The sequence below is a fragment of the Lynx rufus genome, unplaced genomic scaffold (assembly GCF_022079265.1).
Source record: "Lynx rufus isolate CCGP_SWC_20201006 ecotype Redwood Valley unplaced genomic scaffold, mLynRuf1.p SCAF_9, whole genome shotgun sequence".
In the NCBI taxonomy this organism is placed as follows: Eukaryota; Metazoa; Chordata; class Mammalia; order Carnivora; family Felidae; genus Lynx; species Lynx rufus.
This window is the reverse complement of record NW_025814897.1, coordinates 25,639,211-25,664,038: the sequence shown is the minus strand read 5'-3', so window position 1 is coordinate 25,664,038 and position 24,828 is coordinate 25,639,211. Positions and strand designations below refer to the sequence as shown.

Here is a 24,828-nt window from a genome sequence, read left to right as displayed (position 1 = left end):
GCTGGGGAGCTGGGCCCCTCTCCTGCTGCTGAAGATCTGTTTATTTTGCACTCCATAAAGGGAAACCAGGCCCTTTTCTGACATTTTGGCTCGGAGGGGGTGGGGAGAAAAAGAGGTCCAGAATTTAAACTCAAAACCAGATCAGCTTCTCTAAATCTCCTGGTGCTTTTTCTGTGATGCTTCAATGGGCCACATTGTACGAATCAGGCTTTTAACTCTCCCAGCCCGTGATGCCGACATCTCTAACCCCTGCGAAATGCCATAAACTGCAATGACCCCTTCTTGACTTCCCACCACGCCAGTGCGCCCCAGATGAAATTAGGGACAGACGGCGCTCACAGGCAGCCTGTATTGCCAGCCTCACTGGCCTGCCTCTGCTGCCCGCCAGCAGGGAAATCTGCTGTGCCTGAAACCAGGTTCTCCTGAGCTGGACGGTGGCTTCCTTTAAACAATGAAACAGGGAATTTCCTTTGTCCTGGAAATGTTCCGCTTGTCATCCACGTTATCCTTATCAGCAGACCACAATGCAGCGAGGAGAGGCCCCAGTGTGCTCAGGACCCGGGGGGTATCATTGCAAAATGTTTTCTTCGCTTTTTCCTCTGCCTTGAATTCAAAGCATGACCTCTACCAGCGGAATTCAATCAGGTCAGCTCCCAGATTCCCCAGTGGGGAAATAAAAGTAGCACAGGCAAAGTCTATTGTTTCCATCCCAAGAAGGTAGAGACGTCGTTTTCTCTCTTTAGCATCCCAGTAGATGAGGTGGGATGGGGGCGAGGGGAGGTAATAAGAGGGCGCTTAAAAATTGTTTAAGATCTCGGTAATAAAACATAGCCTAGATCCTGCACTGCTCCTGCACTGCCATAAGGTTTTCCCCAAACGTGCCTGGCATCTGTGCTTCAGTCCTTTGCCGCGGCGCTGGCCAGTTGAAATGCAATTCATTTTCTATTTGGACAAGTTTGAAACTAGATTCCCGCCCCCCGGCCCCCACCCCCCCTTTAAACAACAGGAGAGCAATACAGTTAGGAAAAGGGGTGGAGGCATGTGGAAACACCAGAAGGCCAAAGGAATTGCAAAAATAAACTTCTGCTAATGTTAACACTCTTGTATTCCAGGGAAGGCATAATTAATTGTATATGCTTAGTCACTTAGCAACCCCGAACTCTTATTCTGAAAAGCTGAAAATATTTCACATATGTAGTGAGTAAAGTCTTTGGGATCAGACAGACCCTTCTAGCTGCATAGCTTTTGGCAAGTCGCTTGAGTTTTCTATGCCTCCACCCCTTCTCATGGGTAAAGTGTGGCTAATAATAGATGTATTCCATGGGCTGCGGTGGGAATGAAGTGCTAAAATGCATTTAAATTGCTCAGGACAGTGCCTGGCTCATCAGTAACTACTCAATAAATGTTATTATTATTATCATCATCATCATTACAGATGCCTCCTGCAAGGTTGTTTTAAAGTAAAGGGCCCAGTAATTCCAGAAAAGATCTTGAAAGCCAATCCCAGCTCTGAGCCTCTCTAAAGTCTCCGATCACAGAGCTTTCTCCGAAAAGGAAACACCAGGTAAGGAAAGCCCACCTCCTCAAGGAGGTGTTTACTTGTTGCTGTTGTTTTATTTAATCTTGCGAAATGCTTTCAAGGCCGTCTTTATTACAACATGGCTTTGAGGTAAATTTATCACTGGCAGGATCTCCCCCTTCGGCAGTGAGAAAACGAAGGCCTGGGGAGACCTGGCCCTTGCTTAAGGACCCACAGCCCTTCATAGCAAAGCCAGTGAGCATGGCTTCCAGGGCTCTGTCTGCCAAAGAGCGGCCTCGCCTTGCGGGTGAGGAGTCACGCCAAGCTGAGACCAAGTTGATTCCGCCAACTGGAATTCTCCAAGGTGGAAGTCAACCTCCCAGAATCCTCTTACCCTTGAAATTTCTGGATGCATGGGATATTATAAGCATATCAACCACTACCTGTATATTCTATGCTCTCAGTTAAACACTGGTGTGGTAACGTCTCCAAAGGTCATTGTCCTCTTACCATTTTCTTTATTACACTCCACTTGCCTTGACTGCAGAAGAGAGAAGCTAAGAAAACGGCTCATGGACGCACAGATAAGGCCTGGAGGGACCTTGGATAGAGTGACGGAGCTTGTGATGCTGAACTTAGCCGTGCCACGGCGAAGCTGGGGAGGAAAGCAGCCATTTCATTCATCCGCTAATTCGGCCAAGACAGATTGAGGGCTTACTTCTCTTTTAGGCTTACTCCTCCTTATCATTCAAGGGTCACCCTCAATGTCACTTCCTTAGAGAAACCTTTGACCTCTGAGACTAGGCCAGGTCCCCAGGTTATGCTCCCCTGAAGCACCCTGCACTTCCGTTTTCACAGAGCTCTTTGCTCTGAAAGCAAATGGCTCAGTATCTGTTTTCCCTCCATCACCGTAATGTGACGGGGCAGGAGCCTCGCCTGTCTTTACTACCGTATCGCAGCGCCTAACATAGAGAAGGTGCTCGCTAAGTACATGAACCTGTGCCAGGTGCTGAGGTCTCCAGGAAAAACTGGCCGAAAGTCTGCCCTCAAGGAGTTTATGCAAACATTAAAAACCCATGCTTAACGCAGTATGACAGGAGTAACTACAAATTGCGACGGCCACACAATTGTATTCTACACACACTTCCTCACTTCGTTCCCGACAAAATCTAAAAAGAACAAACGTGGAAGTTTTCAACCCAAAGGGACGTTTTTCTGAAAATGCACGAGGCACAGAAATATGGAGCTAGTTATGGAGCCTATACGTAATCGGGATGAGACTATGAGAGACTCTAACTGGTCGTTCACTGGGGCCTGTGGATTGATCTGTATTTTAATTCATCCTTTCTGGAGGGCAGGCAAGTGTAGAAGCAGACCACAGTGGTTCGTCACTCCTAAAACCATCCCGTAGCACTAGGCTTCAGGGAACTTTGCCTTGTTTTCTCTGCAGCATCGATCCATCCTGGTTTTAAGCAATTCGACTCAAAAATGCATGCCACAGATTCAGTGATGGGCATAGGACTGACCTTCACAGTGATGTCAAACTGAACACTTTCTTTTTTTTTTTTTTAAGTTTATTTATTTATCTTTGAGAGAGAAAGCGTGAGCGAGGGAGGAGCAGAAAGAGAGAGAGAGAATCCCAAGCAGCCGCCACACTCTCAGCGCAGAGCCTGATGTAGGGCTCCAACTCGCGAGCCATGAGATCACCACCTGAGCTAAAATCAAGAGTCGGATGCTGAACCCACTGAGCCACGCAGGTGCCCCAACCTGAAGACTTTCTAAGTAAAAGCCACCACAGCTCCACTCGTTGTGTGTCTCCTGGAGAAAGACTAGGGTGTTTATTCCTCTTGCTAATTTCTGAAGCCACATCAGGTATAGCATGTCCTATGTTCCTATTATCCGTGGGTGAGGGCCACAAAGGAAAGAGAGAACTTGCCTCCTGTCTCGGAGATGTCAGGCTTTTGGATCTTGGTAACTGACGGTACCACAGAACAGTACAAACCAAGGGAAAACTCATTGGAGGGAAATTGGGGTTCAAAGAAGCCACTCTAGCTAGTTCTTTTCAAAAATAAGTTGGCTTGTTAATATTGATACTTAAGGAGAAATCTTCCTACAACAAATTATAGGGATCTGGGAACTAGAAAAGCCAACCATCTCTTAATAGGATGGAGTCCTACATAATAGGAAATCATATATTCACAGCAGCACAAAGCATCAGAACTGAAAACGACCTTAAAAATAATTTAGCACAAATGTCGGTATTTTATAAACTCAAATCACCATGTAGTACCGGATTCTCTTTTTTTCTGAGGTCATTTTTCAATGAAAAGGTATATAGAAAAAGCCCATACCTTTTTTGGCCAGTCCAATATACATTTACTCACAATTTGTGAATATCCCCATGATCAATTCCAAGTGCCTCCACTTTATTGAAAGGAGAAGAAAGCATTATATTCTTACAGGTCAGCATAGAATTGGTGAAGAAGCCGGGAGACTACAGAGTAAACTTACTTCCAGCTCCAGGCCAACCCTGGTAGTACCTGGATAACGCTGGACATTTACTTTTCGTTTGGTTTAATGTCAGTCCTAAGAGGAAGTGGAAGTGTTAGTCTCCATTTGGACAACACACAGCTGACTCAATAAAAAATAATCCAGGTAAATATATCCTCTGACTGAATTCAGATTTTAAGATGCTTTTGATGTGAATGATATAGACTTGTACTATCTGATAGGGAGTCACTAGCCATATATGGCTATCTAAATTTAGATGAACGAAAGTCAAGTGACATGAAATGAAAAATTTAGTCCCTCTTTCGCCAGCCACGTTGCGAGTGCTCAGTGGCCACTTGAGTTTGCGAGGCTAGTGGCTACCATATTGGGCAGTGCAGAACACAGCATTCCCACCTTTACAGGAAACCCTACTGGATGATTCTAAGACGTGTCTCTACATCTGCCACTCTCCTTTGCCTTTGAGATAAGGCTAAGGAAGTTGAGAACTACTAATGACGTTTCCCAAATCCCTCACCCTAAAAATTGTGCAAGAGCCATATCTGTCATAAAGCTTCTCAAAAGAGAGATATCTGAACCTTCCACAGCCCAAGAAAAAGTTGCTCTCTTCTACCCAAATCAAATCGAAAACCAGACATTCAGAGTTACTTGGAAAAGATGAGATTTTAGCTCGTTCCAAATGTGTAAATGTTTAGGCAAGACATAGGACGTAGTTAAGATGGCCGGAGGATGAGTTTGCCCAGAACCTTCATATAATCCAACCTCACAGAGATAGACACCACTGTTAAATGAAGTGAGTTTCCTGCAAGGTGGCATTTATTTCCATTGTGTGAGGTGTTCTTCATAACTTGAAATACATATTCGGGATGCTGTACCATCTCTTTACCTTCACTGTGTGGTTTTTGTCTAAAAAACAGACTCATCCTTCAACACAGCATCAAGATCTTGGTGGTCACTTGTCTTCCGGGGCAAAGAAATAGGACTGATTTTAGCTAAACTGCAGTTTCGGAAGAACTCTAGATCACTCTCTGAACAACTTAATGTCCAGCCCCACGGACTGTGAAATCCCAATTCTGTTGGCTAGGAATACAACTCTAGTACATTATTCAACATGTTTGGAAAAAAGATTTAAGGAGAAGCGCTGAATCCTCAATCCTAAATGTCTGGATGAGCACTTTAAAATGAACTGTCAATTTCATGTTCCTTTCTTTATGTCAGTATTTAGCGGCTTCAGTGTGGGTAAAATATTGGCAAATGTTCTCCCTCTCACTTCTGGTCACATAATAGTATTTGGTTGCATGGCATAGCCTGGAAGACAGAGATACAATCTCTCCTGCAGCAGTGATGACGCATGATGAGAAGAAAGACTAAGCTTGCTTTGTCTAGTCTCACGTGGGAAAACAGCCATGATTATTCCCGACTTCGACACTGACAGAGGACCATCTTTGAGACAAATTACTTCTTTCATTCTGCTGTTCTTTCACTCCCATTTAAATCAGTTAAACCTATGATGCTTCAGACAGACCAACACAACCCAAACAAATTCACAGCCTTTGCTCAGGGGAGTTAAGATGTCCAGTTCCTCCTAGACTGGAAAACGCTGCTTTCTGGAATGGGATGGTAAAGCAGAGCTTAGAGAAGGACTGAAATGTTAGCTCCGGTCTGAATGAACCAAGTTCTGACCTGGCCCTATATTGCCTTCTCTCATGACCGCAGGGACACTGAGACAAGAACAGAGGTGGTGGCACAGGTGAATCAGTCAGGAGAGCCAGTGGGGCATCTGGCCAGCTGGGGTGGGGGGGGATTTTAAAACTGTTCCCAAGGGAAGGTTGTAAAAGCTATGTGTGTCATATTCCAGGAGGACTCTTCAAAAACAGAGACAAACCTAAACAAAAACAAACCTGAGCATTGGTTGGACAGGAGAATTTTATTTCTCTGGTATTTTCAGTTTGACACACTCTCTTTATCAGCAGCACAAGCCTGGAATTCCTGAGGCTGCACTCATATCCTGAATTCAGTTTTTACGTAAAACCTCCATTGATTGGGGATGGGAGTTTCACGAGTATAACAATGGCCGGATACGAGGGAGGGAAAGGAGGAGTATGTGATGTTTGGTCTGTACTGATGCATTCATAGGGGCGAGTGTCTTTATGGGCAATGAGATATGAATAAGTAGCCGATTGACAAAATTAACCAAATGCAAGTAAGTCTTTGGAATCATTAAAACCAGAAAAAGCAACCAAACCCCTGGCTTCAATTGAAGAAACATTTTTATTATCTGTTATGTACAAACACTGACTTGGATGGGAAGAAAAACTAAAGTAATAAGAATTAGCATTTACCTAGCACTTTACAGGTACAAAGTGCTTTTCCTTCTGTACTTCTTTGAGTCTTACAATCGGTCAGTAAAGCAGCTGGAAAACTTCATATACCTTATAATTATTATCATTACTCTTCCTATTTTACAGATAGGAAAGGAGCAGATTAGAGAAGTTACTATGTGGCCCAAGATCACACAACTAATAAGTTGGTTTAAATCGAGATTTTGATACTTCAAAATGGCTTACTTACTTACATGGCTCCCATGAAACCATCTGCCACTCTCATAATGATTTTCAAACCCCTCCAGCATTTCACTGCCAGCCTTCACAAGATTTTTGGGCCCCCCTTCTTAGGCAAGAAGGACCACACAGCACACAGCATTCCCACATTACATTGTGTGAGCACAAAGTGACATTTCATAACTCAGGCCGACTGAATATTGCTAACCAGCTCCGAAGAATAATGACAGAAGGGTGATTCCTTAGTAAAAAGTTCAAACAAGGCTCAACAACAAAAATGTTGCATGATTTACAATTGACAGTAAGAAGAACCATGTAATGAGCCACTCAATAGTCAAACTGTAGCAATTCATTAAAGCCTTGCTCCAAAAAATTCAAAGCAACTCATCACTCCACATTTCTTGCCAAATCCGTGGGAGAAGAGGGTTCCTGCTAGTAGTTTTAATCCTTTTGGGTGGATGGAGAAGCTGAGGTTTAGAAAGGGAGAGTAACTGGCCCAATGTCGTCCAGTCAGCCTAAGGCCAAACCAGGAGCAGAACTGAAATTACCCAACCCCTTAGCATTTTAGAGGGACTGATACGTAGATAGGATAAGGGGCCTCTTCTCGGGGAGCACAGATCTGCTTCGGAAGAGTCTTCCGCTAATGTGCAGAGGTGTACCCGGATAGGCTCATCATTAAAACTTTTTAATGTCTATGAGGCAGGGTGGAGGATGAGGTTTGCTCTGATTGCAGACCACTAACTCCCTCCGATCCCAAGGGAGTTGAAAGCAACATTAGCATCTGGAAAATGCCAATCCACCTGTTCCTCCTCCCATGAAACTGACCATTCAACCGACAGCGTGTTGGTGGCGTCGACTGGCTACATTAAGGACTCCTATGTTTCATGTGACACTCCCTTGAGCCTTCTAGAAGACCTGAGGTCAGAGCCACCCCTCCCTTGCAGTAGTGGACATACCCAGTTGCCCAGCTTCAGTGATAGCCCTTATTTTTCCATAGGAGTTCACCTGCACCGAGGCATCTGTCTCTCTCTTTACCCTAGTAAATGTGCACATTTTCTGCACAATACTTAAACGTTCTCTCCTGTTTCCAATTATTTTTAACAATTAAGCATGCAAATGTCTGAGGAACATTTATTAAAATTCTGTGGGCTTTTAGGAAGGAAAAAAAGATGAACCAGCATGAAACTGAATCATCAAAGAGCTCTTACAAAACCAGCATTTTGAGCCTTTAATTGGAAGTGAATCAGAAACAGGCGTGTGAAATTTCCCATGAAATACACACAGGGTTTTAAAAATCAACGGGGGGGGGGGCAGGGGCGGGGGAAAGGTGCTCTGGGCAGAGAAAGTGATGAGAAGAAATGGTTAATTACGATAAACTCCAACCCAGCCCCACTACCTGGTCATGGCTTGTCTATAAGCCTTTCTGGGGCCAAATTTGGGGAAGGATGTGAGGATGACCCTGGTACTCCTTTACCACACTACAGACCCACTAAGTATACAGAGATCCGCCAATCTCCAGAAAGAAGGGCTTAGAGGCCCTTGCGTCCAGAGCAGCAAATCCACAGGCCTGCGTACCTTCACTAAGTCACCCTGGGAAAATTCTCCACATGCCAGTTTCCTGAAATGACATTTCCAAAAAAGTAGTCTGCTCTTACTCCCTCCCCTTTCTAGAACAGTGCAGAAAGTACAGGCGCCCCTCAAGTTCTTGCCCCTAGAGAAGTCCTATGCTGCACCAAAGACCCTATTCGAACGGGATTACTTGTGCCCTTTGGCCCAATATACTCTTATTGAGGAGAATTCCAAGGCCCTTAGAAGAATCTCTACAGACAGGATTATCAGGGCTGGAGGAGCTGCAGGAGTTAACTCATGGATCTATGTTCTAGGATTCCTGATTGGTCACAAACCTGGTACAGGGCTAGGGGCAGAGTACGTGCCAGGAACAGAAAGGTCTGAGGCTCATACATGTATGCGTGCAGTCCCTGCCTTTCCATCTGGAGTTGCCAAAGCAGGGTATGTGGGGCTTAGTATCCCAGTAATCCCTGACCCCACTCTCACACATTCTCCTCACGCCATATAGTTTCTGAGTTATTTTCCTCTTTGAAATACCCTTTCAATCTATTTTCATCTAGAGATGATGCATTGAGGATTGGGTTGGGAGAAATCAGTATGAATTAACAATGATGAATTAGCCCTCTCATCTTAGAAATAAGTTGCTTGCCTGGGGAGCCACATTTCAGTTTCAGTTTGTTTTCCATTTCAAATCAGTGATCTTTGGGGCACCTGGGTGGCTCAGTCGGTTAAGCATCCGACTTTGGCTCAGGTCATGATCTCATGGTCCGTGGGTTTGAGCCCCGCATCGGGCTCTGTGCTGTCAGCTCAGAACTTGGAGCCTGCTTCGGATTCTGTGTCTCTCTGTCTCTCTGCCCTCCCCCACCATTCTCTCTCTCTCTCTCTCTCTCTCTCTCTCTCTCTCTCATAAACATTAAAAAAATTAAAAACAAACCCAAATCAGTGATCTTTGTAGACAAAAAAATGACTTTAGTAACATTTGGTGGCTGCATGATTGCTTAGATGCCTAGCTGGTTTCTGTGCAAAGTGCCACCTTCAATTCCCTGGGAGTATTGTAGAGTTGTAAGGAAATAAGACAGATGAACAAAGAAAGCATGAATTCATTAGGTCTTGATAACTTTGCTCCCGGAAACACCTTTATGGCAAAGGTGTTGTTTGGGCGCATGAATACCCGAGTCCTGCTTCGAGTCTCTTTTGCCTGGTTCTCACCTTTAGACACATCATATCTTGAAGCCTCAGTTATCTTTCCTGTGCAATGGCCTCTTAGGTTCTAAGAGTTTCGGGGAGTATAGTGTAAGTTGACAACTTGTGATATTTGCACTAGGCCATATGACAGAGAAAACAGCTAGCTCCCTTGGTAGTTCCCTATTACTCTGGATTGTACCTCAGGGTCTTTCAGAAATAATGTGCACAGCAGGTGGCAAGGCTGAGTGGTAAGGAGTGACATGACATACTCCGGGCAAGCGAGGAAAGCAACAGCTTCATCCCAATTTCTGGAATTTCTTCTTCCACTGACGTCAATGACCCTTCAGAGATACTTCAAAGCTTCTTTGCTTAGATACATGTTTCTAGATTTAGAGTTTCAAACATAGCTAGAATGAAATCGCTAATAAGAGGGTTTCTTTGCTGTTATGCTGAATGAGGTTAACAAAAGAGTAAACCTTAAACACAGAGGTGTTCCATGTGACTCTTGAAGCTGTGTACACGAGTACGGGGTTGGGGGGTGCTCGTGTAGTGTTAGTGAGGAGAACGGGTTCAGTTTCCCTCCTGGAATGGAATCCAACTACAACTAGGAGGACTCCAAGTGGCTCATGGACCCCTGATAATTGCACGTGAGGTCCATCACACAGAATGCTGCGAAAAACTTGCAAAGACAGGTCCTCGGCCCGACGCATTGAGAATGAACATTTTAAAAGAATAGGTTCTTCAGTGTGAAATTATGTTTGGTCCCAAGTATCCTTGGAGCTATGGTTTTCTTTGTTCTGCCAGAGGAAAAAGGAAATACATCAGGAAGCTGGGCCAGTCCACAGGAAGTCTCACTTGGGCTGATAAAAGGAACTGATGTGAGGTGGCTGTGGATGCAGTTATAAGTCAATCAGCCTTGAAATAACAAGAAATGCTATTCAGGAGAAACGCGAGCTGAAGTTAGCCTTTCTCGATGCTTTCCTTTTAACCTTGCAAAACATTCCCTCTTTGTGTTTTGTAGAAGCCCCAGATCTGTGTGTGTGTGTGTGTGTGTGTGTTTCCAAGTGCATGTAGTTTGTGTGTGTATATCAGTGAAAGAGAATGAGAAGAGAGCAAGAGTTAGAACAGGAGGGAAAAGGAGAGGAGAAAAGGTAAGGAAGGAAAAGGAGAAGCACTGTAAGTCAAAGAATACGCTATTTTCTACTGAGCTACAAAACTCGGTCTTTTTTATCATCTCGTGGGCTCGTTAAAGCAAAACAGAACCTGGAGGTTTCACGGTCGCTGGCCTGCTGTCCAGTACACCTGCTAGAAAGACTGGGCAGGGACTCGTACCTGGGAAAAATACAGGGCTTAGGCTTCTGGAATAAAGGGTGGTAGAGAATTGAGATATGCCATGAATCTGACAAGTGCGGACTAAGGGTGGGGTCACTTAGACTGAAGGGCATTGCCAAAAAGCAACAAAACTTACATGGTCTTCAATAGGTGGGTTCGATCTGGAGCCTGACCTTCATGGATGTATGTGTCAATCTGGCAACGTATCACAGTGGCTGAGCTCTATGAGCTCGGTAGGCAAACAGGATTAGGTTCAAATCATTGCTTTTCCACTGTCTACCGTTATGACTTTGGGTGAGTTACTCCACCTCTCCGAAACGGAAACAATACATACATCATCGGGTTGGTATAAGGATCAAAAGTGAGCATCTCTATAGAGGTTAAAACAGACATTGGCACACAGTAAGAGCTAGAGAAATAGCTCATATGTTTTTTTCTTATGACTCTGATTTCTCCCCCTTCCTCTTCATTGCTATCCCCTCTCAGATGGAAGGTGAGTGAGCCCCTTGCTCTTAAGTAAGAAGTAGGGAAAGACAGGCCTTGGCTAGGGCCATTGGGGGTTCATGTAAAATAGTGGGTGATACAGTTTCAAACTGAATTGGGGCCTCTCGGGGTTGACTGTGTTTTTGCCCATAGCATAGCACCACTTCCTGTTTCAAGAAGAAGAAAAAAAGCCTTCCAGAAAACTCATTAAGAGGCTCAAAATTCTTCTTGGACATCAAATAAGTCCTCAAAAATATCGTTTTCTTAAGGGTTAAATGTAAATGAATCAAAACCAGACGAATTCAATTTCCCTTCAATTAAACAGGATTTTTTAAAAGTCCAGGGGAAAGGCGCTTGGGGCCAAATGTGTTTTGGGTTTTAAATGAGACCAAATTTTGGGAAAGAGTGTAAGACCCCATAGCGGAGTTAGGCCCTATTCTTAGTTTGCATTAGTGCAAAGGGATTAGCACAGCTCCAGTGTCACTTGGTAATAAAAACAACCAGCTCACAGAAATTCACAAAGCACCTCTGAGAGCCCCCAGCCTTCAACTGGCCTCAAAGATCACTCTAGAATTCAGTCCCGAGATGGCAGAGAAGAGCCACATGGGCTCCAATAGAACTTCTATGAGAGGCTCACTCATTCACGCCCCCAAATAAGCAATGTTTTTGAAGCCTGTCAGGGATCAGAGTTTTATGAGCGAGGGAGCTCAAAGGAAAATTCGAAATTATACCCTCATTGGATACTCGAGAAAACATTTAACATGAGAAATTGTGCATGAATTTGGAAGGACTGAAGTGACTTGCCTAAGATCCTATCACTCATTTGCGGCAGAGCCGGGGCCAGAATTCAGGTCTCTGGATCCCAGGCTGGACGATTTTAACTCTGTATTCACTAGAGTGGGCCCTAAAAGTCTCTGAGATCAGCACATTTGGGTTAGAATGCTGGTGTCTGGCCCATTTTTTGACAAGTCTGTTTCTAAAGTCCCTCTTTATTTTTTACATCCTTTTAAAAAATTTTTTAAAAAGTAATATATACTAGTGATTAAAAAAAAAATCACAGACTACCTAAGTTTATAGTGTGAAAAATAAGTCTATTTCTCCCTGCCCGGAGGCAACCACTGTTAATTGCCTCTTGCATATTCTTCCAGAAATTGTCTATGCATAACCATGCCTACGGGTGCATTTTCTATTTATTTATGTATTTATGTATATATTTATACAAAAATGGGACCACACGTTTTGTAACTTGCTTTTTTCCATGTGAAGGTATACCTTGGGGGAACCTTCTAAATCAGTGTGTCTGGACAATTGATTTTATTCCATGTAACACTTGCACGGTGTTTTCTTATATACATCCTCCATAGTGTTTTTAACAAGTTCCTTGTTGATGGATACTCAGATTCTTTCCAACTTTTGCTATTACAATGGTACAGTAAACTTCACGTACATATATCTTTCCTATCTGAGTAGACATGTCCATAAGCTAAATTTTTAGAAACTGCAATTGTTATCAAACTTCTGTGAATAATTAACGTCTCGATCGATGCTTCCAATCCATGGGCCATCCAGAATGTACCAAGCTAGATTCCCCCCATGAGATAAGGAGTGACATTTCCCCCTTACCCTTTCTTTTCTTTTTTTCTTTGAGAGAGAGAGAAAGAGAGAGAGGGAGGGAGAGAATCTTAAGCAGGTTTCACACCCAGTGCAAGGCTCAAGTCGGGCTTCATCCCGCAACCCTGGGATCGTGACCTGAGCGGAAATCAAGAGTCAGATGCTTAACCCACTGAGAAACCCAGGTGCCCTTCCCCTTACTCTTTCTAACACAAGGCATTACTTTTTAAAAAAAAAAATTTTTTTTTAACGTTTATTCATTTTTGAGACAGAGCATGAGCTGGGGAGGGGCAGAGAGAGAGGGAGACACAGAATCTGAAGCAGGCTCCAGGCTCTGAGCTGTCAGCACAGAGCCCAACGCGGGGTTCGGACTCACGGATCACGAGATCATGACCTGAGCCGAAGTCGGACACTTAACCTACTGAGCCACCCACGCGCCCCAACATGAGGCATTATTAAGCTGTTTTAATCTTGGCTACACTGCACTCATAGGTGACAAATATTGGAATTTCATGATTTTCATTTGGATATGTTTATGCACATTCTTGAAATTCTTTTCATATGCCTATTGGCCATTTCTATTTCTTGTTCTAGCATTGTCTATCATAGCAATTTTGCCTACTTTACTGCCAACTTGTCTATCTTTTTCTTATTACCTTGTAAAAAATCTTGTATACTAGGACATTTGCCTTTTTTTTATATCTGAGGAATATTCTTCAGTTTCTCATTTATCTTTGCCCTTGATTTACGGTATTTTTCTCTGTGTTAAAGAACTACAGCTGAGAAAGGGAGAAGAAGGCGTCGTCTCCCTGGCCGAGGCCCTGGTTTTCCAAAAAGGTCCGTACAACAGACTAGTATCACCAAGAGCAAAGAGACAATGGAAATTATAAGCTGGATGTTACCACTGGGAAAATGTGCCTAAATTTCTTTATAGTAAAAAGCCACAAATAAGATTCCCCCAATGAATATTGCTGATCTTGGAATCTCTAATAGTCAGAGCTTAGAATCTGGAAGCAGACAAAGCTCTATCCTCTAGAAGTCTGGAAGGAATACTGTAAGCATTGTGTTCTTGTTCTTTTACATGGAGCTCTGTTGAGCAATGTGCCCGGCTATATTATTCACTTTTGGGTTGAATGAATAAATGAAGGACTATGAATTAAGTGATAAATGCCGAAAGGTGAAATGACTCTTCAGGCATAAGAACTGAGATCTAAATATATGCGTTTATATAGATTGTAACAGCATTAACATAAAGACAACTCACAAGCTGAGTAATTTTATAATAATAACTGTTTGCATTTCTGCCACATGAACAACAGTGCAAACTCATTCATTCTCAGATCTCTTCATACCTAAAATCAATGAATACCCATATACGCAGACCCAACAACTCTGCTACTGGAATGTTAGATTCCAGTAGACATGTGAAACCCACACGTGTCTAGAAATGCAAGGTTAGAGCTCCCATGGCACCTGTAATTCTGGCCTCTTGCATGTGTGCACTGAGATGTGACACATGGTCTTTCATTACCTTGGACACATAGCACTGTCTGAGTAAATGGGCTCTGCTGTTGGGAAAACATTTCAGTTTTCCAGTCTCCATTCTCTAGGAGGTAACTTGAAAACTTTACACACTCTGGGGTTTTGATCATGAACTGCATGGGAGGCACATTGTCCCCCAAAGGTGGGAACTATCTTAAATATGTCGGCATTTTTGGTTCATTTTTGTAGGCATAAACAAATCGGAAGGTGTTGTAAAGTGGAACTGAATGACGTGAAAATGCATCTGAACATTTAATCTCTGATCCTGCTTGGAATGATGGCACTAACCGAGTTTCTGGTTTGCTTGGGTGAAATTTCAGTATTCCTAAATGAGGTGGATAGGCATAACCAAATTCTGAAAGTATGTCAGACCTGTCTGAATTTCCATCGAAATTTGATTTGAGTCTCAGGGAAACAACCTTTCCTTTTGTCTCTTCACAATTACTATCTGCTGACTCATTCTCAAAAGGAACTACAGTTGTACCCCAGGATAGATGGCCCAGTCAAAAAGACGGCTTGTGGTGAAATCTCTAGAACACTGAGAAAGAAGACACACTGACATGAGTGAAGAGGCAAATCACATTTTTATGAGATCTGGTGAAATAGAGTTTCTTTTCCCTTCCCTGACGCCATGTTTAATCAACAGCTATCTTAAAAGACGGCTGATAGCATGGTTTGAGTCTATCGTTGGCTTTCTAACCCTGTTAGTCACTTTTTGCGGCCTCTGACAAGTGATGGAGCCACCTCTTTCTCCATTTCCCAAGGAGTAGGATGAGGACAGGAAGGGTTCCATTCCTAAGAGATTTGTACTTGGTCATCCCTCTCTTCAAAATTTTGTGACTCCTCCTTTCTACACCTGAATTCTTTGTTACGACACTGAAGGTCCTCCGTAATCCAATTCCATCCAATCTTTTCACTTCTACCTTTGCCTTCATTTGCACCCGGCCCACCCACCCACCCCATCACCAAAGTATTCTGACTTCTAAGAAAGCCCCTGAACCATTTCTTCTTGTGCAAGTCCTACCGATCCTTCAAAGGTCCAGGATCCACCTATGCCAAGAGGCAAGGTGTATATAGGAAAAGCAGGTATTCCGGAATCAGAAATCCTGGGCTTGAAACCCAACTCTGTCATCTATTAGCCGTCACCTTAAATAACTTACCTAACTTCCCTGAACTTTAATTTCTCCCATACAAAATGGAGACATGGTGGTATTATCTCCCAAAGGGCTATCAGAAGGATTAAAGGCAAGTGTTTATGCAAAAAGTGTTTGTGCTTTGTAAATAGAAGGGACCGTACACATGACTATTGGTGTTGGGTCTTTCTGTGTCTGTCCAGTGGAAATGGCTCTTTCCTTCCTTGAGGCTACCATAACACTTACTGCATTTCTCTGTATACATTCACATCTCATCCTCCTGCTCAGTCTCCAGCCCAGCAGCCTTTTTGCCACTAGCATTATATCTTGACAACACTTAGTGACCCTGCATTATAGTCATGCAAAAGGCCTTGCTGATTTGCATGCTTACCGACTTGCATTAATATGACCGGCATCAGTTTATGACGCCAGCAAGGCAAAGGTTACAGAGTCTCATAAAACCAGCCAGCTTCACACAGAAAAGGTTATTCCATAGATTGTCTAATTCTGTCAAACTTCCAAGATATTGGCTCCAAGGGTGACAATATGGGGATGGAAAAATCCCACCCATTGCCTCTGGGAAACATCTCCAAGTACACGGGCTACTGATGTTGGGTCTATGAGGTCAGTGGAAGAATCAGAGTGACGTCACTTAGTAATGCCCCCCCACCAATGAACTGATACATGAATGGAGTGAGCACTATAGATATAAATCATTAAAGCAACAGAAAATGAAGCAGAGTATAGCAAGGAAAAGACACCTGCAAAGATCTGAGGTTACTAGAAAAACTGTTATTCTGGTTGATGATTTTATGAGATTGTGTGTGTGTGCGCGCGTGTGTGTGCTTGTGTGCGTGTGTGTGTGTGTGCGCGCGTGTGTGTGTGTGTGTGTGTGTGTGTACACAGTAGCCAATGTCCTTTGGCCTTCTCAATTTGTCACAAAACAACAAGCCAAAGATAGAAAGACTGTTTTAACTACAGGCTAAAAAAAGAAAGTCATGTTATTCAAAACAAAACAAAAACAGGATTCTAGACCTACATAATGTAGTTAATTGTCTAAAATGAATGAAAATAGTAGATTTTCAATTGGTCTGTACTCTGAAAACCTGTCTACCAAGCTATAGATAGAAAAAGACTTCTTTCAGAGAAGACGAGGATGGCCTGAGTATTGACTTACAATTTGAGGGTATGTTTTTGAAGTTTGAGGTAGGATAAAGGCCTCAGTCCATTAGAAATCCTGCCCGGCGATTCATCATCATAAAAATTTTCCCAACATTTTTGCCCCCCCCCAGGCAACTCAGTACTAGCATTAGACGACTGTTATACATTTCTAGAAGATAGACTTGGTTTAAATTAACTGCTTTTTAAAAACCAATGCCAAGTTAACTGGTTGACCCCAAACAGAAGCAGACATCGAAATCTGGAATCTTATTTAATGTGGTTGTTTTCCAAGACCTACCTACTACACAGTCTGAAAGATGAGCCAGTAAGGCATATTGTAATGCATCTGAATATATTTTACTTAAATAGTCAAATATTCAATTATTCAAAGAATTGAAATAGGAATTCAGCCCACCTGCCTCCAGTCTATAGAGGGGCCCATTGGCTATTTAAGCAAAATGCTGTACTTTTTGTTGTCTCCTGGTAATGGAGACCTTGTTTGTCTATAGGAAAATAAGGATTTCTTTTGAAAAACAGCAGTTTAAAAATCCTATCTGAAAATTTGGGACTTTTTAAAAAAATATGGACATAATTCAAGATGGTAGTGATACATTATTCATTAAATAACAGAAATGTCTTTAGTTCGAAGTGCTAGATACTTCATGATTTTTTTTATTTTTTTATTTAAAAAAAATTTTTTTAATGTTTATTTATTTTTGAGACAGAGAGAGACAGAGCATGAACGGGAGAGGGTCAGAGAGAGGGAGACACAGAATCTGAAACAGGCTCCAGGCTCTGAGCTGTCAGCACAGAGCTCGACGCAGGGCTCGAACTCACGGACCGCGAGATCGTGACCTGAGCCGAAGTCGGCCACTCAACCGACTGAACCACCCAGGCGCCCCATGATTTTTCTTTTAAAGACTTCTCTCTCTGTGTTTCTCTGTCTACTTCTCTCGTATACCCACTGCCTTCGGGATTCTATAATTCATGATAATGTAATGAAAGCAAATGAAATCTTCGTGGTGCCGTGGAAAGAACACTAGCTGGAGGGTTAGGCTCCCTGAATTCTCATCTTGACTCTGTCAGGAGTTAGCTGTGTGATCTTAGATAATTCATTAAATAACTCTGGGCCTCAGTTTCCCCACCCATAGAATGCGCACATGGAGCTCAGTAATCTGTAAAGTTCTAAAGTTGCAAACCTGTAAACTTGAATTTGAATGGCAGCAGAAGTGGAAGGAAGATTTTTGTAGGAATTATTCACAAGCAAAACAGGGGTCACCATTTGGTAATTACCTGAGGCAAACAGTTCGATGTGGTCATGGGGACAGATAAACTGACAAAGTCTATCTGGCCTGGAGTCCTCATGAATCCAGGCGATAGGAAGGTTAAAAGATGGGGGGGGGGGGGAGAGGGAGGCAGTTCACTCTTCAAAGTAAAGGCAAGATCCCTTTCTGAGGGCAGAAGTAAAGTCTTTGTTCCCAAGTGTTCCTCACTCTGCTGGTTCCTCCTCCATTACCATCCTGAAGTTTCCCGACTGGATAAGCACTGTCCTGTCAGCGATGACCCATCCTGATGGCCCCATCTGCCACATTGGTCTCTGTGCTGTTTTTCAGAGCCCAGCGCTGACCTCAACCTATCTTTCCCATTTTGCTCTCCCAGCATTAGGGGTTGTATGGTGCTGCATTTTCCTGAGGTAAAGGATGAAAACTGAAAGTTTCTCTGCTCGATTGTGGCTTTATCGAAGCATCCTCTCCGACCATCCTGGCTGATACGACCACATCACTTTCTATCCCCTAACCTGCTTCATTGTTCTTCAGAAGGGGTATCACTCCTGGACATAGAATTATTTATTTATGCGTCTGCCACGTCTGTAGAGTATTCATGCCAGCAGGGTTTTGATACCTGTTTTATCCTCAACACAGAAAGCAGAGCCTTGGAGCATAAAAGATGCGTGATTAATATTATAGTAATATTAATATTATGTTGAACTAATAAAATATGTCTTATGGTAAATCCAGACCTCTGATCTAATGCTCTGACCAATCGATCCCCACAAGCCCTATCCCCAAGGAGAAATTCAACTCATGTGCATTCAGCTAAGGTACTAAGCTTTCTTTAATCCTTACTCTGATTTCTGGCAAGGGAGCACCTTGGCCCCATTTTGTAGATGAGGAAACTGACATTCAAGGAACCGAGATGCCTCGCTGTAGGGCCCACAGCAACCGAGTAACAATTGAGAATGGACTCAAGTTTTTTGACTTGGAGTCTGCTGTGCATTTCTCTGTCTCATTCACCATGTCTGCATCCTCGCGGGTCGTTTCCCCATCTTTAATGGGACCGTGGGCATTGAATCAAGCTTTCCTGGATGGAAGAATGAGATTCAATTGAAGACTGCAAAAAACCAAGAGGCGGGTTTTGAAACCAGGTCATCTCTTGAGCAGCAACCCGTATCACGTGATTTTCAACACTGATAATATCACTGTGGGGAGCAGGGGTGGGGTAGGTGTTGTTTAATATCGCCGCTTAACTTGTGTGTGGCAGAAGAAGAGCAGAATGGCTCCTGAAAATTTTAGTATTCCTAACGTGATGCTCAGAGCCTTCCCAGGAGACATTCTTGGAGAGGAGAAGGGAACATGACACAGAAGGACTTGTAACAAGGGCAGCAAGATTAAGATTTTGAAAACACTGAGTTGTGCAAATTATGCACAGAATAAAAACCCTCTGCAAAGAAATCCAGACTCCCTGGCATCCTGGAGCAAATACCTCCTTAGTGCTGAGACCCAGAGGTATTTTAAAAGATAGACATGCCTTATAGTTGAGGAAGAAATATGCAGGTGCATAAAAATCACATTCCGGAATTACTTGAAGATGATTTGTCAAGGTCACTCAAAGTGGGAACCCACATTCTAGGTTTCTGTCTACAGACCTCAATCTGTATAAAACTAGATTTCGTGAACATGCAGGTACATGTCCTTATGGGAGCATATAATGTGATATATTAGGAAGAGAGGGTTCGAAAGTTACTACTGTAGAGCTAGTTTAGTCCCACTGTTTCATTTGTACAAAGATTTTGAAGTTCACATGGGTCTAATGGACCGCGCACTCTCACACGGAGACCAGAAATCCACGGGCCTCCCCTTGTCCACTGTCCCCTGCAAAGACAGTGCTGGAATCATCTCCGGAACAGGGTCTGGGGAACATCAAGGTCCAAAGGTCACACAGGAACAGGAAACCGGCTTTCACACACTTTCAATACCAAAGTATACACCAGCAAGTCAATTCTGCAGACTTTGGGCGACCAAAGATAACTCTGAAAGTCACTGCTCTGTGGGTGCGTCTGCATAGCCGGGTCACCTGGACAGGAGACAAGGGTGCTCCTGAGGAGGGTTTGGAGGGGCTCCCAGGCTCCCACCACCCACATGAAAAAGAAGACCTTTATTTCCATCCTTGGCATGAAGCACCAGGGTCCTTAAGCCTGTTCTCACTGCCTGCCACGCCAGTCCCTGTGTGTATATCTAAAGAGGTTAGCACATCTTGGGTACACAGACCACAGCTTCCTCCATTTGCTCAGGGCCTTAGAGGTCCGAGTATCATGGAGATATTGCTTCACTTCTCCTTAGGGTGTCCACATCAAGACCCTGGAGCCATCTTACCAACCTTCCGGATCAGAGGGACTGCTTCTGGGTAAGGGGTAAGTGTCCTGACGAGGGGGGCGGGTTTCTAGAGCGGAGCATCCTTTTACCAAACCTGGGACACACAGACACTTGCAAGCACACGCCCGCAGGCAGAGAAGCAGGCGCAAATGACCAGTGGCCACCTCCACCCTCACTATAGAGACACTCCTCACCCCCACGCACTTTAAATTGGAAGAATCCAGACTCACAGAGGCTCCCCTTAACCCAGTACAACCAGTTATCGCCTCTCCAGATTTTCAAGTTCCTTCTGTTGGTGCCTTTTACCTAAGTCAGCATGTTTCAAACTTTCAGAAAAGAAAAGGAAAAAAAAAAAACCTTAGAAAATAAAAACCACTACTCCACCCAAATGATAAAAATCTCTTCAATTCTCCAAGCACAACATCTTAGTCTCCTCTTAACTCAGCACTGAGCGAGAAGTTGATTCCTTTGGGTTCTGGGGAATGGCGGGCTCTGCCAGTCCCCACCTCACCAGCCTAATAGTTTTTCCAGACTGACTCCTGCTTGGTGTTGCGGGACAGCCTGGAAGCCGACTCCTGGTCCCATTCATTGCTCTCGGTCCTCTAAGGTCAGTCACTTGAGGGGGTGTCCCTCCTCCCTGCTCCCGGCCCCACTTCCCGCTTCCAGAAGGAGCAGGCAATCAACACTCCTGAAGTCTGACTCGAAACCCAGACCCTCGGCCACCCCTCTGGGCTGCATTTTGCAACTCAGACCCAGGCGCGAGGTGTGTGGGGTGACGCGAGGGAGGGGGGGGGGGTGGATTTGGCAGGGCGGTCGCCGGGGCCGTGGGCTCAGCGCCTGCCACCGAAGGAGAAGGGGCTGTGCAGGGCGCGGGACCCTCTTTGGGAAACCGTGGAGCGCGCCCTGCCCCCGGAGTCGGCGCACGCCGGGGCGCGGAGAGTCGGGGCCGGGGGCTGGGGCTGGGGGGGGGGCGGCTTGGAGCGGGGCCGCAGAGAGACCCCCCTGCCGGCTGAGCGCCGAGGCCCGCCCGTCAGTCCCGGGGAGCCGGCAGCTCCCGAGCGCCGAGAGCCGGCAACGCAAATACCAAGAGGAAGGGAAACCAGCCCGCGCTGACATGTAAACAGGGGATTCCATCTGGAGGAGCCCGCTCAGACAGACCCCCAGACACACTCACTTGCACCCCGATCCGCCTGCAACCCATCCACTTGCCCGCCCCAGGGCCCTCCAGGCGGGGACCCGAGCTGGTGGCGGCTGCATCTCCCGCCCCCGTCGCCTTCGGCCTCGGGTAAGAAGAAGCCGGCCGCCGGGCCAGTGCCCGGCGCCGGGGCCAAGGCGCCCAGCTTGCCCGGGGGTGGGGGGAGCGATGGACCCGGGGGTCCCCGGCCCCTGCCTTGGATCTGCTCCCGGGGTCCCCAGGTTTCACGCGGACCTCCGCCCGCAGCCCGGCCCGCAGCACGTACGAGCGGGCCGGACGCGGCTTCGGGACAAGGGGTGCGGGGCGGGGCGGGGGGAGATCGCTGTGGGTCGTGAACCCGGAGGGTCGCGCCCGCGAGTGAAACTCGCCACCGGAGCGCGGGAGGAGACGGCGCGAAGCCGGGGCACGGAAGGAAGGGAGAGTGGCCACGTCTTCCGGGACCCCGGCGCCCAGCGCCAAGCCTGCCCGCTGCCTCGCCGCCCCGGCCGGCCCCGCCGCTCCCGCGCCCACTGCCCAGTCGCTTACCTTAATAGTCCCGTCCATTTGGCCAAGTCTGCAGCCGAGCCCCCCAATATTCCACACATTGACCCGGTTACAGCCTGACCTCGCAGCCCCTTCGGATTAGCCCGGCGCGGCCTCCCTGGCGCCCAGGGCCCTCCCTGCGTGCCCCCCACGAGCGCCCTGCCCTCGCTCCCCTGTGCACGTTTGTTGTTGTAGCGGAGCGAAAAAGAGACAGTTAACCGGATGAAACTTTTTTTTCAGCTAATTTTGGGAAGTGACTTCACTTTGCGAATCGGGGAGGAAGTCCTATCTCTCTCTCTCTCTCTCTCTCTCTCTCTCTGTCTCGCGCTCTCCTCTCTCTTCTCTCCCCTCTGCTCTCTCCCTCGTCTTCCCTCCCCCCACACCCCCTCTTCCTCCCCTCTGCTGGTCCTGCTTTTCGCATCACACACACTATATAAATATACCCGGAGATGCCCAGATACATTCGTGCGCAGCGCACACAGGATACTTGCTCCTGGGAGATAAGAGAGAGCTGGGAACAATGCCGGGGTCCACGCCCGGCGCCCGCGCCCTGATTCCCGCAGTCTGCACCCCCACCCCCAACACCTTCCCCCAAAGTCCAAAACCAAACGCCTTTGGCCTCCTTCCTTTTCCCGGGGCCGTTGGCCGAAGGTGGCCCTCTTGACTCATTCCCTTTCCGTTTCTTCCCACAGATAGGTTCATTAATGCTTTTTCCAGCCGGAGTAAACTTATGGGGGGGGGGGTTCAGTTTACTCGGGCTGGGGATAACCTGGAGCCTACTGCCCGGGAAGATCCGGACTCAGACCGAAGGAAACCAACCATTAAAAAAATGCATCCAATGGGAATTTTTCCACTCGGGCCCTCGGCTGCCGAGTCGCGGCAGACTCCGGGAGCTATTTCACCGGCCGACGCGGACTCGGGGCACTTTCAGAAGGACCCCACCATCGGGGACGAGGACTAGGCTCCCAGTGCATTGTTAGCAGAAGGGCGCCCTCCGGGCGGCGCGCCTCGGCCCTTTGCTCCTGGAGAGCTCCCGGCGCCCGCCCAGGGCCGGGACCGGCAGCACCATAGGCCACCTCTCCGCGCCTTCTAGGGTCCAACCCCTCGCACTTCACCTGGACCAGATGGCCCAAGTCCCAGCGTTCGGCCAGAGCCGCCTATGCAATGCTACTCCAAGCCCCAAGAAACCTACGCTACCGCGGGACGTTCCCTCCACACTGGTCAACAGGTCTGCAGAGCGCAGCACTCAAGATCGCGGCACCGTCATCCCCACCCAGCCGTGAGGCCAGCCGACTTTTGGCCCACCTTGTCGGCCCCCGCCACCCAGAGACCTCCCCCGTCTTTCTGCAGGGCCGCCGCCGAACCCTCCAGTTGGGGCAGCCTCAGGAGTCCGGGGCGCAGCGAGGAGACATCCCCCCCACCCCACTCCTCCCCCAGGCGCTCTCGGCCTGACTCCCTTCTCCCCAACCTCCCAAACAGGTTACCTTGTCCACGCTCTCCAGACCACGCTTTGGACTTTTTCACTTTTATTTAAGAGTCCACCCGGGGAAGGAGGAAAAAAAAATCCAGAGGAGATCCGAGTCAATTGGAAAGAAAAAAAAAATTCAAAAGGGTGTCCACAGCGGCGAAAAAGGTGACTTATTAATTCTTTATTTCTTCTGGAGCAATTGAGCCAGAAAGCTAGCTCGCCTCCCTCCCTCCCTCCCCCCACCCCGTCTCGAAATTAGTCTCATCAATTCAGCTCCAATTTTGGGTTCGAATACAGACGCGGGTCTGAACGTGACCAGACCTGGAGTGGCGGGTGCAGCCTGCCAGCAATTGAGACTCGGTGTGCGTATGGGGGAGTGGGGTGGGGGTGGGGTGGGGGTGGGATGGGGGCCGGGCCGACCCCCCCACCTCCTGTCTGCTTCTCAATCCAGGGGTCTGCTCCGGGGCTCCCCTGGGACCGCCACATCTGGTTACCGCTAGCGGGGTCAGTCCCCCCCCCTTTGCCTGGGGCCACCAGTTCTGGAGTTCAATTAAAAGAAATCAGGCTTAACCCTTTCCTCCCCTAGGCCGGCCGCCTGCCCTCTCACTCTTCCCTTCAGCTTTTCCACATGCTTTCCAGAGAGGAAAGAGGTTAAAGGGAAAGGAAGAATGAATTACATCCTTTCAAACCCCAAATTGTTTCCTTTTCAGCCCAGACTCTGCCGACCTTCAAACGACAACAGGGCTTTCAGGAGGGTGCGGGGAGACCGCTTCCCACCCGAACCTGGCCAGAAACCCGGCACCCCCAGCCACATCGGCCCTCTTTCGGGCAGAAGGGATTCCAACTCCACCACCCGGAGGCCCCCTTCCGGGTCCTGGGCAAACACTGAGGTTGCTAATGGCCACCCCACCGGAGCCGCTGCTCCCCCTTCCTGACGCACTCCTCCAAGTGCTTGAGAAGGCTCCTCTATGGCAAAAATGTTGTGTAGGTCTCTCTTCCCAACTTCTATTGTGCCTGGCAAAGATCCCGTTACCTTCACTGCACTGATCAGTACAGTCACCCCAGTAAGCCTAGCACCCCCAATTCCTTGCAGCAGCAGCTGTCTCTCCCATTGGGAGTTGCTCAATATGCAACTAGATTAAACTGAGGACTTGCCCTCCTGTTTTCACCGTGGAGCTCAATAGCACTTTCTGTTTCTCCCTGAAAACCAAAGCTATGGCAATTTCGTAATTTTGAAGATGGGGGGGGAGAGGGAGAGTGGAGGCTGGCATTGGCATAAGGGTCACCCCTTTGTGACTTACTGACTGGCACCCCTGCCATGCCTTTTGCTCTTTCTGAGCCCCCCCCCCAGGAGAAGCTCCTGTCCATTCACAAGGTCCTCCACCC

The 24,828-nt window shown here is 46.6% G+C and overlaps 1 protein-coding gene and 2 long non-coding RNA genes across 3 annotated transcripts in view; 2 read left to right on the top strand and 1 right to left on the bottom strand.

The window, feature by feature from the left end:
• Nucleotides 1-22,184, bottom strand: part of FLI1 (Fli-1 proto-oncogene, ETS transcription factor) — a 120,627-nt gene extending 98,443 nt beyond the window's left edge. The window contains exon 1 of the mRNA XM_047072287.1: nt 21,978-22,184. Coding sequence (XP_046928243.1) covers nt 21,978-21,995 — 18 coding nt within the window. The 5' untranslated portion in view covers nt 21,996-22,184. The remainder of the gene's footprint in view (nt 1-21,977) is intronic.
• LOC124506262 (uncharacterized) lies at nt 551-2,702 on the top strand. Its single transcript, XR_006960736.1, has 3 exons — nt 551-645; nt 1,436-1,564; nt 2,067-2,702. It is a non-coding gene; the product is annotated as an uncharacterized LOC124506262 (long non-coding RNA).
• Nucleotides 22,185-22,311: 127 nt separating the features above from the next.
• On the top strand, nt 22,312-24,617 carry LOC124506260 (uncharacterized). The gene is made up of 2 exons (XR_006960734.1): nt 22,312-23,607; nt 24,153-24,617. It is a non-coding gene; the product is annotated as an uncharacterized LOC124506260 (long non-coding RNA).
• Nucleotides 24,618-24,828: the final 211 nt, after the last annotated feature.